At 47.7% G+C, this 16,439-nt stretch overlaps 1 protein-coding gene across 1 annotated transcript; it reads right to left on the bottom strand.

The window, feature by feature from the left end:
* Positions 1-4,210: 4,210 nt before the first annotated feature.
* Positions 4,211-14,040, bottom strand: CACNG1 (calcium voltage-gated channel auxiliary subunit gamma 1). Its single transcript, XM_072881339.1, has 4 exons — positions 13,641-14,040; positions 7,515-7,589; positions 5,238-5,375; positions 4,211-4,492 (listed from the first exon to the last, which is right to left on the bottom strand). Exons 1-4 carry the CDS (start codon positions 13,879-13,881, stop codon positions 4,266-4,268), a joined length of 681 nt encoding a protein of 226 aa, XP_072737440.1. The 5' UTR covers positions 13,882-14,040; the 3' UTR covers positions 4,211-4,265.
* Between the last annotated feature and the right edge of the window lie 2,399 nt (positions 14,041-16,439).

The raw sequence follows: 16,439 nt of genomic DNA, 5'->3' as shown, positions 1-16,439 counted from the left end.
TCCCTGGGGCTGGCAGGATGTGGCACTGCAAACAGCCGTCGCTTGACGTTGGTGACCTCTGGTATTGGGTACGTTCCTCAAGAGCTGCCAAGCCCAGGAGAGAAAGTGCCCCTCTGCAGCGGGGCCATGGATCTCATTGCAGCGGGGGCAAAAATTCTCAGATCTTTCAGACCTTCTGGAAATAATTTCCACAACTGTCAAAGTAAGGAGAAAAAAGAGGTGATGGCCACAAGGAAGTGACAGTGTGGAAAGGGATCAGTGGAAAAAAAGAAGTAAGCAAGCATACCTGTGCCTTTATAAACTACATGTCAGGCTGGTCAAACACCCGAGCATCGTGCATATGCTGGCACTTTTCAGGCATGGACTAAGGGAAAAGTAGGGGTTTGCACCAAGATTTCTGAATGAAACCCTCACTGCAAGCACCCGTCTGTGCTCCCGTGTGTGCCATAAGCCTGGCTGCCCTGCGAGCTCTGGGCGAGCTCTTCCTCCGCCGCCTGGCTGGGGCCGGGCTGACTGCTGCGGTCCCTCTCTGCAGATAAATGCTGTTCTGAGGGCTCAGCTAGCTGCTTGCTAAACAGGCAGTTTTGTTCTTCAGGGTTGTTAGTCTGGCACCTTTTCTGCACATTAAATTCACACAACACAGCATTTAAAAATAAGGGAAGCAGATTCTCTCCGCACCTGGTGCCTAACAGCAAATCTTACTCTTACATAAACAAAAAAACTTCACGTCTTGTGTTGCACTGACTCTGATTTAACACTTGGGCTTTGCAGTGTGGTGGGTAGACTTTAGCAACCGAAATCTCACGATACCGTGTCACGTGTGATGCCCTGGGGCACCTCGGGACGGGCAGTGATGGTTTACGGAGTGGCAAATGGTGTGTCACCCAGGGGACCCGTGACCAAAGGTGTCCACGGGTCTGGTGGTGGCAGGACCAACGTTTGGGATTTCATGGTGGCTGGTGGTAGTTACTTGTTCTGTGAATTAATTTGCCTCTTCCTCTCCCTGGTACGTGTTTCCCACTCAATTCTTAGGCCATCTCCCAAACCTGTGTGTGCTCCTGTGGCTTGCGTAGCAGCTGGGTTCCCATCCCCGTTTTGCTCTGATGACTCCCTGCCAGCAAGGATGTTTCTTTCACGTTTTCATGTTACGTTCCTGAAGTTTTGGTGGCCGTTCCCTGCTATTTGCTCAGCTGAGAGAATGAAAACTCAGACTGGTTACAGCTCCCCCCCAGCATTATAGTCTTCTTTTCACTTTATGAAGGCCTTTTTGAATTACTTTTATTAACTCTCTCAAAACACATTATTGGCTCCCTGGCAGAGGGATTTGGATATGGCAGAACAAACCTGCTATAAGAGCAGTGCCTTTCCCACTGTGAATACCAATGACCAATTTAATGGACGGGTTCCTCCTCAGCATTTCTTAATGTCTGGAAAAAGAAAATGAAGTCATCCACATGCTTCTCAGTCTTGCAGGGACCATACGAAGTAGTGAATTACGAAAAAGCCTCAACTTGCAGCAGACAGACAATAAAGCTCGGCAAGTTTAAGAGCTTTAGGAGGCATCTAGCTCAGCTGTCTGAGTTGCTGTCTGTGGGTGCAGGGTCTCGCTGCTGTGAGCTGCGTGTTTTCTCTGCCCTGGGAGTAAAGTGAGCACAGAGAGGCTGTAAAACCTCTGGATCCAGGCCAAACCCCAGCACTCACTGGGAATCTTTCCATTGCCCTCACTGTAGCTTGGACAAAGTGGTTCAGCCCTGACACAAGCAGGAGCGTGCATGGGATGGGTGAGACCTTCCAGGGTCTGTTTATCTGAAATATGTATGATGTTCTAGAATTGTAGAATCACTAAGGTTGGAAAAGACCTCTAAGATCATCTAATCCAACCGTCAATGCTCATGACTGTCATGAAGGGGACTAAGCAGCTCCTTGGCTGGGCAACAAGTTGGCCCATCAGGATGAGAAGCCATCTAGAAATTACTTTGTCACAGAAGAAGCATTGCACGAGAGGGATGGTGCTTCAGAAAAGGTGTGGGCAAGGGGCTTCCCAGGGCTACAGGACGTGCCACCGGTCCGCATGGGGTGATGAACTTAGACCCACGTCCCCAAGCCTCGCTTATCTCAACCCACTGCATGTCCAAGGTGAGGCCATTTTGATGATGACGGCTGAGCTGGGAATGCCTTTGTGCCTGCCAGCTGCTTTGCTTAGATTAATCTGTGTTGCGTGTGTTTGGGTTTCCCAACCTGGGGTCAGCCACCGCAGGGGTCACACCAACTACTTTCTTTTCAGTTGTTGTCACGTGTAAAGGACCTCCCTAGAAACTAGCCTCTGTTTTTCTGAACAATGAAAATGCAAATTAAGAATGTCAGCTCTGTACCCAAAAATAAGATTTCAAAACCATTTAGCATTTCACAGTGGTTCAGTGACAACTTGAAGACTTGCAGTTGTCTCTCATGATGAGAGACAGGCAGAGTTCCTCAGCTCATACTCAGATCTGAGCACCAATGAATGCTTTCTCCCAAAACTTGATAATATACATGTTATTTGTAGTGCTTTTCAACTTCAAAGAGCTTGAAAAATGTTAATGCAACTTCACAAAAGGCTTCTGTTCTCGCTGCTGCTCTACTGATGGGAAACTGGAGACATGCCTGAGAGTGGCTGGGGGCTGCTGGGGCTCAGCACGCCTGGACGGGGTCTGGCCGACGGCAGGGCCATGGGCAGCCCCTCGCACCAGCACAAAATTGCTGAAATGTTTTGAACGTGTCACGATTTCAGATCTCTTCATAATGATCAAAAAACTTCTGTTCTGGATTCTGTTTTTCTTTAGAATTGTGGACAGGTAAGCACGAAGGGAAGGACACTTTGGTTTCCTTTTCTCCTGCTTTGTAAATTATTGGGTGAAGGAACTGCAACTTAAAGCAAATACTTTTTCCTACTTGGGGGAAAAATGGGAAAATGCTGAGCAGATTCGGAAAACTGAACTGTAAAAAAAGAAAAAAAAGGAAAAAGGACACCCACGTCTTGGTGCTGGGGGACCATGATGGTGCAAAGGGCTCGGCCGGAGGGGCTGGGTGAGGGTGTGAGGCTGGGGGACCCCCAGTCCCCCCCGGCGCTGCAGGCAGCCACAGCAGAGCACCGCGGGGGCTCTGCAACGCAACCAGCCTCCGCAGCATCCCCCGTCAGCGATGCCTGGGGCGAACATTTCTTCAGGCGTGCATAAACAGCGAGGCACTTTCGTAGTATTTTTGGGGCTGACTCTCCTGGGTGGTTCAGTCTAAGACCTTTCCTTCTTGGCAGCTACCTTGAAGGATTTTTCCTAAAATGTAGTTTTGTATACATATGCAGTGAGCAAAGCATGGATTCTGAAAAAGCCCATTCACAGGGAACAAATGAGAGCTCTGTACAGTAAATACCATCCAGAATTACACTGTCATTCTGGACCTAGCAGAATTTGATGGGCCAAGTGATTCATCCATCAAAATAATTTTCCAGAAAATCATGCTACTGGAAGATTATGCTTTTTATTAAAGGAAAATATCACTTTAATGTTCAGTACTTCTTCGCTTTGCCATCAAAGTTTAAGCAGAACAAAAACTGTATCTTGCAGGTTTTTTGTGCGTAATTCAAAAGAATGGAACTGCAGGGTGTAAATTTGTAGGAGAAATTTTGATCCCAATGCTAGGCAAAGTTTTTGGTTTTGTTATTTTTTTGTTGGGTTTGTTTTTCAAATTTTAACAGTTTAATAGAATAGCATAAGGACCTCCAACTTATTCCAGAGTGGTGAGCTAACCCTTCTTAGGGAGGTAGAGGAATACAGCATGAATGGGGAAACAGATTCCCCGCCGAGCTAGAATTTCTCACTGTCTCTCTCTGACCAAATGAGGTGTAAAAGCCCGATATCCCTCACGGATCTACACCCAACTACACCAAACATCATCTCCCTAAGAAAGCTATCTTTGTGGCACAAGCTGGCTCACACACAGATTTCCCCCCAACTGCATCAGCACAGGGCATCCCCAAACTGGCACAGAGCAGTGCCGTTCACCCACGACCCACACTGGTGCTGAATGATCTTTTTGCTTTCTTAAAAAAAAAAAAAAAACAAAAGGAGAAAAAAAAAAGACACAAAGCAGTAATTACAACTGAACATGCCTTGGTTCAGTAATGACTTAGCTAATGGAGTGCACATTGTATAGTGAGACCCAGACATTTTAAAAAAACCAAATCTTTTCAGAATGCTTTCTGTTTTTTCTCATGGGTGCTGGGAACATCAGTGCTCCGGTTCTGCATCCATGCAGGTCTCCCAGGGGTTCTGGGGGAAGCGAGGCAGCGCGATCAGGAGGAGGGTGATGCCGCAGATGAAGAGCAGGACAAAGGAGGCGCAGGCACAGGCGAAGGACCAGGAGTAACTGTACTCCATCCAGACTGTCTCCTTGCTGTCGATCATCCTCTTCACAGATTGTCTCATGACTTCAACAGAGATGATGATGCAGAGGCCTGAAGGAAGATAGGAGCAGTGGGTTGAATAACCAGCTGTCAATTTTTCATCCTTAATTAACCACCTCATCTGTCTTTTTGCATACAGGAATTGCAGTGAGATTCACAGGTGAGTCATTGACTGTTTGAAGGAACCATCGCTCGCAACTGCTTAGAGCTCTGCTATAAGCCAGGCCATCCGACTCAGCCGCTGACTTGTTGAGTGTGATCTTTTTGGCAGGCTTGGATGGGAAACTCAAAGTGGTGGAGGAATAATTGTGTTCCCTAGGCAGCTTTTCCAAAGGCTGAAGAAGAGTTTTATTGAGGTGACAATTTGCACCTCTGTCTTTCAGTCATTGTGGCATTCAAGGTATTCCTAGCTCATGTAAAAATGCAGTCTTCATGTTTTTGGGAGACAGCTGTGTATTTTGGGCCTGGATCAGCTGTTTCTTGGTTTGAGTCTTAATAAATGAGCTGGAATAGTATATATCCCTGGTTTAGACTGGGGCCAGAACTGAGTATGTTAGAAATGCCCCTTTTAAAGGTAGTTGGAGAAAATACAGACAAGCTGCTGGGTAATGCTTGGACACGTTCAGAGCTCTTCAGCTGGAGCACCACATAGGGACTTGTAGTCTGACTGTGGCTAGGAGGAAAATGCCACTTTTAGGGCATTTTTAGAAGTGTCTCCGTCCTCCCAGGATCTATCTAAGTTCCTCTACGTTGTCCTATGAACCGAGTGCAAGTATGTGAGCACCGAGCCTCCTACCTGCGAAGGTGTAGAACATGGATGCTGGCTTCAGCAGATAGTCCCTCTTCTTCCTGAAGGATAAGAGGACGCAGATTGTTCCGATGATTGCAAAGCCAACGCTGAAGATGGCAATGGCTGCAGCTGAAATGCTGTATTCTGCCAAAGCAAAACAAACACCAAAAAATGCAAAAGTCTGCAAATTTTGAGCATGCTCCCTTCAGCTGTTGCGACTTTGCAGTAGGTCACTCTGAGAAATACGTATCGTCCCACTGCTGCGGAGAGGTGGCTCTGGTGAACTGAGTATTTTCCTCAAATAAAAGCAGGGGCAAGTACTGGACATGTATCTTTTGAATGCAAAGGGTATAAAAACAGAGCAGGAGGGGGAAACACTTTCTGAACGCTTACTGAAAGAGCAAATGGCACCTGTATTGGTCTGATGAAGCTCTGGGCTGCAGTCATTTTAGCTCTGCTGCATAGATGTTATTATTGAAGCCTTACTGGGCTCCACGCTCTTCTTTCTTCCCTCACGCCACACTCTGCTCTCAGATTAAATAGACGGCTCTATGCTATTTTTATTCCAGATCTGTATTGCAGAGCCCCAACAAGGCCCCCGTGCATGGTGCTGATGTTGTACCGATGCAGAAAGACAGCTGTATGCTGCGTGGGGCTCAAAATCCGAGCAGGCAAAGCAGGCAGGAGGCCAGAGGTGAAGTGTTTGCGTAGCATCTTTTCTTTTTTTTTTCTTCCTTTAAGACAGTGATTTCCAGCTCTGTGAAAACCCAGCTTCTTCAGGGCATAGGATTAAGCCCTCCATAAAATGTCCTGGTTTTTGCTAAGCCGGCTAAGATGTGCGCTGGACACTTCCCCCAGCCGAAGCACAGTTCAGTGCTTGAATGGAGGGGAAGAATTGCTAATTGAATAATTCAGGCCTTCATTTACATATTGCATTCGTTTTCAGATTAGTTTAATATTTAACACATGTAGCCATGCGTGAACATCACAGTGCCTGATGATATTTGCCTTTCAAGCCATTAAAAAAAAATATCTCCCAGGCAAAGTCATGAAGAATTTTTTTGCCTGTTACTAATTAGCTCCCATCGAAACGTACCTATTTCTGCGAAAGGGAACAGCAGATCACTCTTTGTTCTCATTGCTTTTCATACCACTGTTTTATTATTATTTCCTTAATGTTTCTCTTTACTATGTGCTAGAACTGCCTGAAAGAGTTTGTTTCGATGTAAAATCTTTTGCTGTGGCTTAAGCTTTTTTCTTTTATTTCAAAGAAAAGAAGTTCTTCCTGATTTTTTTCCTGAAATGACTAAGAAGGCATTGCGTAGGTTTTTAACATCAGATGGCTGGAACTGATAGTATATAAATGAGCAAAAGCAGGTACCTCAGATACATGCTCTTGTATCCACTTAAAATTCCCAGTCTTCCTTGTCATAGGAAACTGCTTTGTTAGGAAGCCTGTGTGCAGAGTTTTCCACCATTATAATTTCCACTGGAAGCAAAGCAGATTGTTTAATATGTGTAATGTAATCATCAGCTCATTTATTCCACAGCAAAATATGTCGTGTGGGAACTAGAAAGGAATTTGTCCTTAATGAGAGGGCGAGAAAAAGAGAGGAGCACATTAGATGAGTGCTAAAAATATTTGGCTTTATCAGGGACTTATGAGAAATGTGAAATTTGTCTGTGAAAGACTGTTTTCAAAATCCATGCTCTGTAAACACTGACTGTGTGTGTCTTTGTAGGATCTCTGTTCCTTCCTTCCATTGATAGCTCTGGTTTTTACATGCCTTTCATATAAAATCAATATGAAGCATAAAATTGCTAATGGTCTTCACAGAGTCTCTGTACTTCTTTTCAGGGCCAAGACTCTGCTTGGGGTATGGTTTATTCATTTAGATTTTATTAAGGTCTCCTTCGTTCCATGGCAAAGGCTCAGAGTGTTGCAGATAGTGCCAGTGTTGTAAAGTCATTTTTATGCTGAAAAGACTTTTTGCAGTTTTCATGTGTATTGACATTGTTATATATTTGTGGGACAACTTTGAGTAAAATCACAGTTACGAGTGTGATCATATATAAAAATTATTCTTCCCAGGAAGTTGGCATTTGATGTTGTTCAGAGCTTTTTTTTTTTTTCTTACATTTTTCCCAGCTGTGGTATCTGATAGAAATTCCTCTACTGCTTTCAGTGGAACCAGGACTGAATCCTCATTTTGGGGACCCCTTAACTTAGATCTTGTGTGCACCTCAGTTAGTTAGGAAAATATTTTTCAGGATCATTCTTACCTTTCTGGGTGGTTACTTCAAATATCTCCGAGCTCTGTCCTGGTGTGAAGTGCTTGAAGTAGGAGCAGTTGTGTTCTGAAAGAGAAAAGGAAATTTAGTGTGCTTGGGAACGTCTGATAAAAGGTAGTAAAACCGAATTTGCTTTTTATTGATGTATCAAACTTGCAATGTTTTTAAGGTTCCCTACCCTTGGTAGCACAGAGAAATTGGAGTTGGATCTGTTTTGTTTGGGAGCAGATGAGTGGCACGCACATGCCAGGCCACCGGCTCCAGCATGGGCAAGGCTGAAGTCCCCTCTGATACCTTTTGTGGGCTGCTCCCTCCGAGAGCTTTTCACACTGATTGCTCATCTATTTAAAACATGAATAACAGATAATTTTTCTCATTCTGTCTTTGGCCATCACACGTTCCTGCTTCTGTGTAGCTGTATTTCCTGATGATGAGACCTGTCGTGCCCGCAGCTGAGCTGATATCTCGGCTCACCTCCCCTCGCCACTGCCAGCCCACTCCGTAGTGGCATCACCCCGTCGGCCATAGGAGGGTCACCGCTCCTGTGATGAGCTTGGGCTCCAAAAAAGGAGGCTGGAGTGTCCTCATCCACCTTCTCCTTCCCAGCTCACCCCTCCTCCAGCTCACAGACCCCCGCGTGGCAGCGGCTGGCAGGGCGGAGCAGCCCAGGGGAGTTTGCTGCGTGGGGGGGACGTCACCATGCTATGGGGGTCCCAGCAATGAGGCTGCTGAATGCAGCAAAGCACATGGTGTTTTACTACAACGGGGACACCGAGGGCTTTTTTTTGGCTGTTAGACCAAAAAGACAAAAGCTATCTGAAGCCACAAACAGTTGTCCAGGGAAGGGAAGGCTGATCAAAGCCATCCGAGTCAGGGGCGAAGAGGCTCTCACTCAACCTGGCTTTACCAAAGTTCACTCCCACCAGAGCAGTCTACTAAGTTAATTTGGTAAGACAGCAGAGTTAGATAGTGGGAACTCTATGAAGTTCCTCTATCTGGACCTTACGTGAGCATGCTGCCACATACATGGGATATTTATAGAGGGGTTATAAAGTGAACAAGGATCAAGATTGTGGGGCAGGGGGATACTGGGAGGAGGGAAGTTGGTAGCTGAGTCTCTCAATGGCCACGATATCATTTCATACTCAGCCTAGTGAGAGTCAGCCCGCAAAGAGATGTCATTGCCGTCAGTAGATGCACTGGAGGCTTTCAGCCTCAGCATCTCAGCGGGGTGGGGGAGCATCTGGTGAGGACCTGCTGACTCGAAGCTTTGGCAGCAGCAGGGTTAGGGTGGAGGGTGTTCTCGCTATTTATAACTGATTTAATCGAAGGTTTGAAGGGGCGCGGAGCTGGGAGAACAGTTGCTTGCCAGGAATTCGGCTGGAAGGGTGCAATTGCAGAGACACGTTGAGCAGCGCCAGCTCTGATTGCGCTATTCTGCTGAGCTGGGCTGTAGAGGACACACTAAGCGCCTGCCCCAGCACCCCTCCTGCACCCCAGGTTGGACTCCCATCAGACCGGGAAATCACGCCAAGATTGCATGAAATACAGGCACTGCCTGCGGCAAGGGGCCACTTGGTTAACACCAGCATCTCTTGTCCATTAAATAACACAGCACCGATTTCCAGGAGATGCTGGGAGAAAGTCTAGGAGGACTTTATGGTCCTCTCCAGTGTCTGGGCCAGGACATGCTGCTACAGCACAGGTCACCTGAGCCAGGTCCCAGGTGCAGGACCATGCAGGGTTTCTGCCTGGGGACACAGACTGCATTTCGGTGTTTATTTACTGTATTAATTTCTAGCGGCAAGAAGATACCAGAGTACTGTATGTTATCTCTTGGTTCTTGTGGTTTTTTTCTGTCATGCAAATGGCAGATGTTGGAGTTACTGATTCAAGGAGGATTTATTTTCTCTCTCCCAGGAGACAGGCAATTGTAAAGCAGTGGTTTTGGGCCCGTTAGCGGAAGATTCCTTCGAGATGCTCTTATCTACTTAATTTTATAAGCTGACTCTTATTTCATCTGCAGCTTCTCCTTGCTGGAGACAAGGTTAATGTTCAGCTCTGGCATCTCCTGACCTGTTTATTATCCTTGCAAAAGACTGGAGGAAACATATTTGCATTCAGACCTCTATGACTGAAATTGCAAATTTTGAGCCCCAAAGCGGAGGTTGGGTGCCTCTGCCAGCGACTGAGAGGTGCCTGAGGCTGAGAATCCAGTGTGGTGATCCCAGTTTGGGGATCCTTTGGCTCCTGTGGGAGGGGAGGGAGATGGGATGAAACTGGACTCCTCATCTTCGCTTGTTTGGTTTGGCTTTTAATTAATTCTCCAAAAAGGCTAAACTCAAAGGACTCCCCGGGCGTGCTGACTGGACAAAGCCCCAGGTGAAGCCATCCAGACATAGTGTGATGGGGGACACGGCACAGCTTCGTGTCCATTGCAGGTGAAGCAAACCAGCCCAGTCCACCCTCCAGTCCGTGAAGGCTCGGCAGAGGGGGAGCGCACAAAACCTTCTTTTGGAGATGGGCTTGTCTGCAGGAAAAGGAGCTGCCTCTGCGTTTGTGGCTTATAGCAAAGCTCTGCCAAGGTACGATAAATGGGGTTATCACAGAAGTTGGTTAGCTCTAGGGGAGGTGGTTTTGGAAAATGCATTTATTCTGGGAAAATATAACTAGATTGTTTTTGGTAAAGTGATATATTGTTTTCAGTTTAAAGATGCTTCGGTGCTCTGCTGAGCCAGGAATATCTGTTTCAACAAAACTTGCTGTTATTCAAGAGAACTGAGGCACTTCAATGCCTCTCTGGTGCCATCATGAATAGGAGAAGAGCCCATTTGTGTCACACCACATTTACATAATGGATAGGATTTAAAATTGGTTTTATAATGGATGAAAACGGTGTGGCAATCTTGGTTTCTCTCCACCCCTAATTGCATTATCTCTGCCACGAGGTCACCTCAGTGTGCTGACGGGAGCAGTCCAGGGGCTCTGTGGTCATTAAGACTTGCGTGAACTTTAGGGTTGCAACGTGCAGTTTATCACACGGTGTCCTCCCCCCTCCAGGTCACCCACCCTTACAGCCCTCCTGGCCGCTTCCCTCCAGATCCACCATTCCTGGATGACCGCTGTGCAGGGGCAAATGGGCCAATTCATCTTTCCTCTACTCATGCAGAGCCAACCTCTCCTGCCGCTCACCGCCACGGGGCTGGACGGCAGCTGCCGCAGTCGTGGAACGCAGTCAAACTGCGATTGCATTGAGCTATAGTTGAAACTTGGGGGTCTGCAGTATGGAGACCTCATGGGGGAAGAAAGGGCAGCGAGGCCACAAGGCGTTTGGACCACGCCGAATTTCAGGTGGCGGCTGTCACCCATGAGCGTTGGAGTGACAGGCTGGGGAGGGGCTGGAGCCCACCTTGCAAGTGAACCTCAGATGAACACTGTGGGGTTCTGTGGCAGGCTGGATGGTTAGAAAAACCTGGATTTTAATGAGAGGTTTCCAGTTCTGTTACGTTTGGGAGACCGGACCTGCTGCTGTGATTAGAGGAGGTGTTAAGGTGAGGGCTGAGCAGTGGAGGGGGCCAGACCTTGGGCTCTGACCTGGCCAACAAGCCAGGGGAAGGCCTTTGACACACACTGAGTTTTGTAGATGGTAACTCCAAATAGTTTAATTTCATACCAGTCTTGCAGACTGAGTCTCTTATATGGACACGGGGAACAAGACAGCCCTGCTGATAACCCATTTGCTCGAGCACTTTTCCTCTCCAGTTGCCTGAACTCAGGTTTCCATATTTACAAGGACCTGTTTAACCTGCCGGTGGCACACGCAGGCTGTAGAGCATCGCCGCTGCTGCCCAGCGTGCAGGCGCACAAGAGCCCAGTTTGTAGGACAACACCTACACTGGAGTTACTGGCAGTGAAGGGGAACTCAGTTTACAGCCGGTAGTAAACTGCCCCGGTGCCCACTGACCACAGTTAAAAATGTCTCAGTATTAATCTGAATTTGCCTAGTTTTAACAGCCATTTCCCTGATCTTTTTATTTCTTACAGCAGGATGCTGAGCCCTTTCCAATTTGTCAACATCCTCGGAAGAGCGCTGTTAAATTTTAAAGCTCTGCCTAAATCACAGCCCCGTTTTGTGGACTGTGAGCCAAGTCATTCTCCCCATTTTGCACTGTGCTGAGCTCAAAACCTAATAAATAATGTTAATCATGCCATCCATTTCCTCCTCAGGGAGTGACTGGTAAATGGTTACTAATGCAGTGATAAATTCTTATGTTTCTTTTCCAGTCCTGGCAGTAATGTCTGGTTATGTCTCATGATTTTCAGGAAAACCAGTGCCCACATCTGCTTGTTTACTGCATGTTTGTTCATTCACGTTTTCTCGACTGCTGCAGGTTTCACAACCCCGGTGTTTCCCTGCTGACATCTCTTCCCAGAAGTGTGAAATCAATCTAAGGCGAGCCGTGCGGGCGCAGCACCGTTTAGCAGCCCAAATCCGCAGGGGCTCTTCTCTCCCCCTCCACCCCACGCTGTGTTCCTGGTGTGAGTAAAATAGGGATTAAAATATTTATATTATAATTGAGGTGTGAATTTCACCCTTTGAAACCTTGGATGCTGATTACGACACAGGATGTCATCTAAATTCCCAAATACCTTTAAAAACTGGAAAACCACCTCCGGGCTGGGGCGGGTGGCTCAGCCCCTCCATCGTTGCCCGGTTGTCCGCTGTGCCCGGCAGAACGGCAGCGCTGGGACGTGATTCAGTGCCCGTGCAAGCACATGCTGGTGTCTGTCAAAGATAGTAGCTGCTTTCGTGCTGCCCTGCCTGTGAATCTGCTTTTTGCAGACAGCTGGATATTTATGAGTTTTATATTTACCCCACAGTTGTGCAATTTTGGTGTTTATCCAGCCGTTTCTATTGTTTTTCCTTTTGTGGGAGTTTTCCTCCATGCACGAGGAAAGGTGTACAGTGAGGAATATGTTTCTAGGCACATAAGTACCTTCGCGAGAGACATTAAGCATACGGATGATACACTCCCAAATTTGGTTAGAGGCAGATCTGAACGCTGAGGCTGAGCTCCTCTCTTCAGAACGTGTAATTTGGCCAGAGAGATAAAGAATTGCAGTAATACAGGGAGTATACAGTAAGCCCAGGCAGTAAGATTTTTCACAGGAAATTTTCAAATATGTGTTAACATACATATTTCATTTCAAGCAGTGAGTCTAACGTGAAAGCAATCCTGTTATTTCTGTTCTGGAAAGCATCCAGTACCCTATGAGCCTTCTAAAAAAGCAGCGTAGCTCGGTCATGGAGGGAGTGTATTAGTGCATGCGGCGCGAATGTTGCTGACTTTGCGATCAGCAAAAACATAATGAGCTCCTTTTACCATGGGAATGTAACCGTCTTCCCAGAAAGCAGCTGTACCCACTCCCCCGCCGCCCTCCCTATCGATTGCACTGGAGGAACCCGTGATGGAGACGCGTGTGGGACCAGGCTGCCTCTGCCGAGAGGTGAGGAGGCTCAGTAAGTCATTGAGAAATTGCTGCAAACTCAGTTTATGACTCTTTTTTGGAAGTCGGCAAAACATACTGCAGGTCCCTGTTCCTCCCTGCCCTGAGGAACGGTTGTTATTGAAATAGCTCAATAGCTAATGCCAGCCATGAACAGGCTGTTCCTTCGTAGCTATATGGATCTGGAAATCCTAAAGATCCAGCTACCCATAAATCCGCTTTCTTGGCTGCTGCAGTCAGCGTGCCTGGGTGCTGCGGGGCCCTTGGCTGATGTCAGCAAAATTTCCTCTATCCCAGTTTCACTCTGCGATTTCCACCGTGTCCGATCCTCCTCCCTTTCTCCCCACCACTGTCGTTGTTGTGCAGGAGGCTCAAATATGGTCACAAATAGACGTGCAAGGCAACACAGCGCACACTTACAGCAAGAGGGGTGACACCGAGGTGTGTTTAGAGACCAACAGGAAAACAGCCCCACGCAGCCCCATGCCAAATTAAGTGCCACAGGAACACGGACCCTATTTTCCGTCTGCCATGTCCTGCAACCTCCTAAGCAAAGCCTGGCATGACTGCCTGGTGCTTTCTCTCGTGCATTGGTGGGTGGTCACCTACCTCCTGGCAGGCTTATCGGCCCACAGCCCTTCTCTTTGGGACCTTGCTCCTGCATAAAAATCCGCTTTGTACAGAGTCGCCATAGCCCGAAATGAGCCGCTTCGCAGGTGGCGTTATATTCCTCCACTTTGGGGCTCAGTACGGCCCAGTGGTCAGTCACTACGGCTGCAAACAGGAGCGAGACGCCAACCAGGATCACGGAGAACGTCAGCCGGACCTTCAGGGGTTTGCTCTCGTCCATCCCGCTCCGGACCGGTGCTCCCGGCAGAGCGCAGCGGGTGATTCACGAGGTCTCCCAAAATCCTGGCGCATCTGAGCGTTTGCAAATGTCAGCCCCGCGCTGCCCGGGGAGAGCGGGGCGGCCGCAGACAGCTGCTGGGCTGTGTCAGCCGGCGCAGCGAGGAGGCTATTAATGCACGTAACGAGAGGAGAGCCCGGCAGAGCTCAGCTTTCCACCCCGTCCTGCCGGGTGTGTTTTGGATTCCCACGAGCCGACCGGGTGGGCGCTGGCTCAGAGTTGCTACAGCCGTCGTTCAAAAGCTGTAATCTCTTGACTTGTGGCATGCCCAGAAATAGGCATTAATAGGATGATTAACTTTTCAGCTCGGTTATAAAAACATCTGTGTTTATAATGGCATCAGGCCTGAGTTCAGTCTGATCCTAAATAGTCTAATAGCCCCGGAGCCCACAAACTGCACGCCCACGCCTTCAGCTCGCAGCAGCCTCTGCAAGGAGTTCAGAGCTGGACGTCCCTCCAGAGCCGAGCACTGTGGTGTAAAGAAAGCGGCAAAATAAGCAGACTTATCGATTTTATTGTTTGTTTTAATTATAATTAATTTTTAATTAACCTGAAGTATTCTGAGTAGTCTTTTTTTGTTTGTTTTTTTGGTGCCTTTTGCCTGTTTTTTCTAATGCAAACCCTCTCGAGTGCTCGCTTTCTTTCCTACTGTCCAAGTTTTCCTGGATGCGTATAGTCCACATCCTTTCCTTCTGTCGGAAGTGACTTCTGTCGCCCTGAACCCAGATTGCCTGGGCTGGGGCCAACCTCTCTCCTTCCCTTTGATATTTCAGCTGATTGATTGTAAAGCTAATTTGATGCTAATGTCAATGCAGAGGCCACTGTGGAGATGACATTACAATTGCGATGTCAAACTGAAGAGGGTGACAGTACCTGAATGTCAAAACAATGGTTAAAAAAAAGTCAGTGGAAAGCTGCAAATATCATGTTACCATGTCAAGATAAAGTCAAAGCTATGCCAGTCCTGTTTTATGAACACCCCAATTTGATGTCAAAATAAAGGTGGTGAGTTGTCTTCTCAAATTAATGAGGACGACCTGAAGCAATGAGTTAAGGTGAAAGGGGAGTGTAGGAAAGGGAGAGAAAATAAAGAGTAAGGTAAAAAATATTGATCCAAAATAACTGTCATTGAAATATGACTTAAAGGGGTTAACATTACTCTGCTTGATGTGTGACCGGGCTGGCTTAGACGCCCCTGGGGAGCAGGGTGACATGTCTGAACCTGGTATGGGCATCTGATGCCCTGGGCCTGCCGCGGAGGTGGGAGTCATGGGAAGGAGCGAAGGTACGCGGTGCGAAACTGGAGGGGAAGGGGACTGGGGAGGGTGCTGGGGACATGGGGCAGGGCGGGGACCAGAGACCACGGGCACGTCTGTAGGAAGATGCTCACAGCCCCACGTAGGACTGTGATATGCCGGGTTGGGGCTAGGAGAAATATTAGAGGCTTACATTTAAACCAGAACCAAGAGTTCTCATGAAAGTGGAAAATCCTAAGGGGAACAGACTTTAAACCAGAAAAGGAATGCATTAAAAATGTAACGCCTTTTCTTTTGAAGTAGTCTCTTGTTAAATTTCACTAGACATCAGTCGATCTTAGGAGCCGCATCCTGACTTTGCTTCCTTGATGCTACAAACTGCACAGGTCCTCTGCAAGTTGAGTGTAAGAAGGTGAATGTGTGTTTGCAAATGTGGGCACAAAGCAAGGTTCTGGTTGCTGAGGAAGCAAGTGCTAATGGTCGTGCTTTAGACTAATTACAACCTACAAGGACTGCAGGGGTGGGAACTCAATTTTTTTGTTGGTCTCTGTCTCTCTTCCAGTGTTGGCAAGAATCATGCTTTTTATTCTCATTTAGGTACTCCGATCTGGGTAAGTTCCTCAGGGTTTGGTTTTGTTTTGAGTTTCCTAATAATATCCAGGAAACAACTAAAGTGAAATCAGAAGGGAAAAATTCATCCTTCGCTCCCCTCCCCTGCAGAGCGGAGCTGGGGGTGTGAACGGGACGCAATGAGGTTCAACACGAGTGGCAGCGGCTTCCCTGGAGACTGGAAACTCACATTACTGCAGCTGAGGTGAAACATTGTCCCCAGCCCCAAAAAAGTGACCTAGAGCCACCAGTCCCTGGGAAAGAAACTATCTTGTGGGGTTATTGCTCCCCGTGGGCTCTGTGGGTTTGCTACATGAGCTGATGTGGCTGTATTGCAGAGGCACTGCTGCCTGCCTCTCCTGGCATAGGCTTGGTGTGGTTTTGGGGACCGGCAGCAGGTATTCAGTGATCACGGCTTGTGGCCCCTGCAACCACCGTGGTGAGAGCCAAAAGGCTCCTCTGCCCGTGGCCTGAGCCTCTGTCCCCAGCCTGGGAATTTCTGTCGCAGTGTGGAGGTGAAGCTGCCCTCCCCGGCAGGGCTGGTGGGCTGGGCGGGCATCTGACAAATGTGGAAGCAAACCCCATTTCTGGAGGAGCAAAGGACTAAAGGAAACCGCAAAGGTTGCCTGCACATCC

The sequence above is a fragment of the Ciconia boyciana genome, chromosome 16 (genome assembly GCF_034638445.1).
Source record: "Ciconia boyciana chromosome 16, ASM3463844v1, whole genome shotgun sequence".
NCBI lineage: Eukaryota > Metazoa > Chordata > Aves > Ciconiiformes > Ciconiidae > Ciconia > Ciconia boyciana.
This window is presented reverse-complemented; position numbering and strand designations above follow the sequence as displayed.

What these genes read in the sequence shown, in the direction of transcription:
- CACNG1 (XM_072881339.1), bottom strand. Translation starts at nt 13,881, where the DNA reads ATGGACGAGAGCAAACCCCTGAAGGTCCGGCTGACGTTCTCCGTGATC. An exon ending in GCCGATAAGCCTGCCAGGAG is followed by an intron (nt 7,590 to 13,640) that starts GTAGGTGACCAC and finishes TTTCTCTTTCAG; the next exon opens with AACACAACTGCTCCTACTTC. An exon ending in TGAAGTAACCACCCAGAAAG is followed by an intron (nt 5,376 to 7,514) that starts GTAAGAATGATC and finishes TTGCTTTGGCAG; the next exon opens with AATACAGCATTTCAGCTGCA.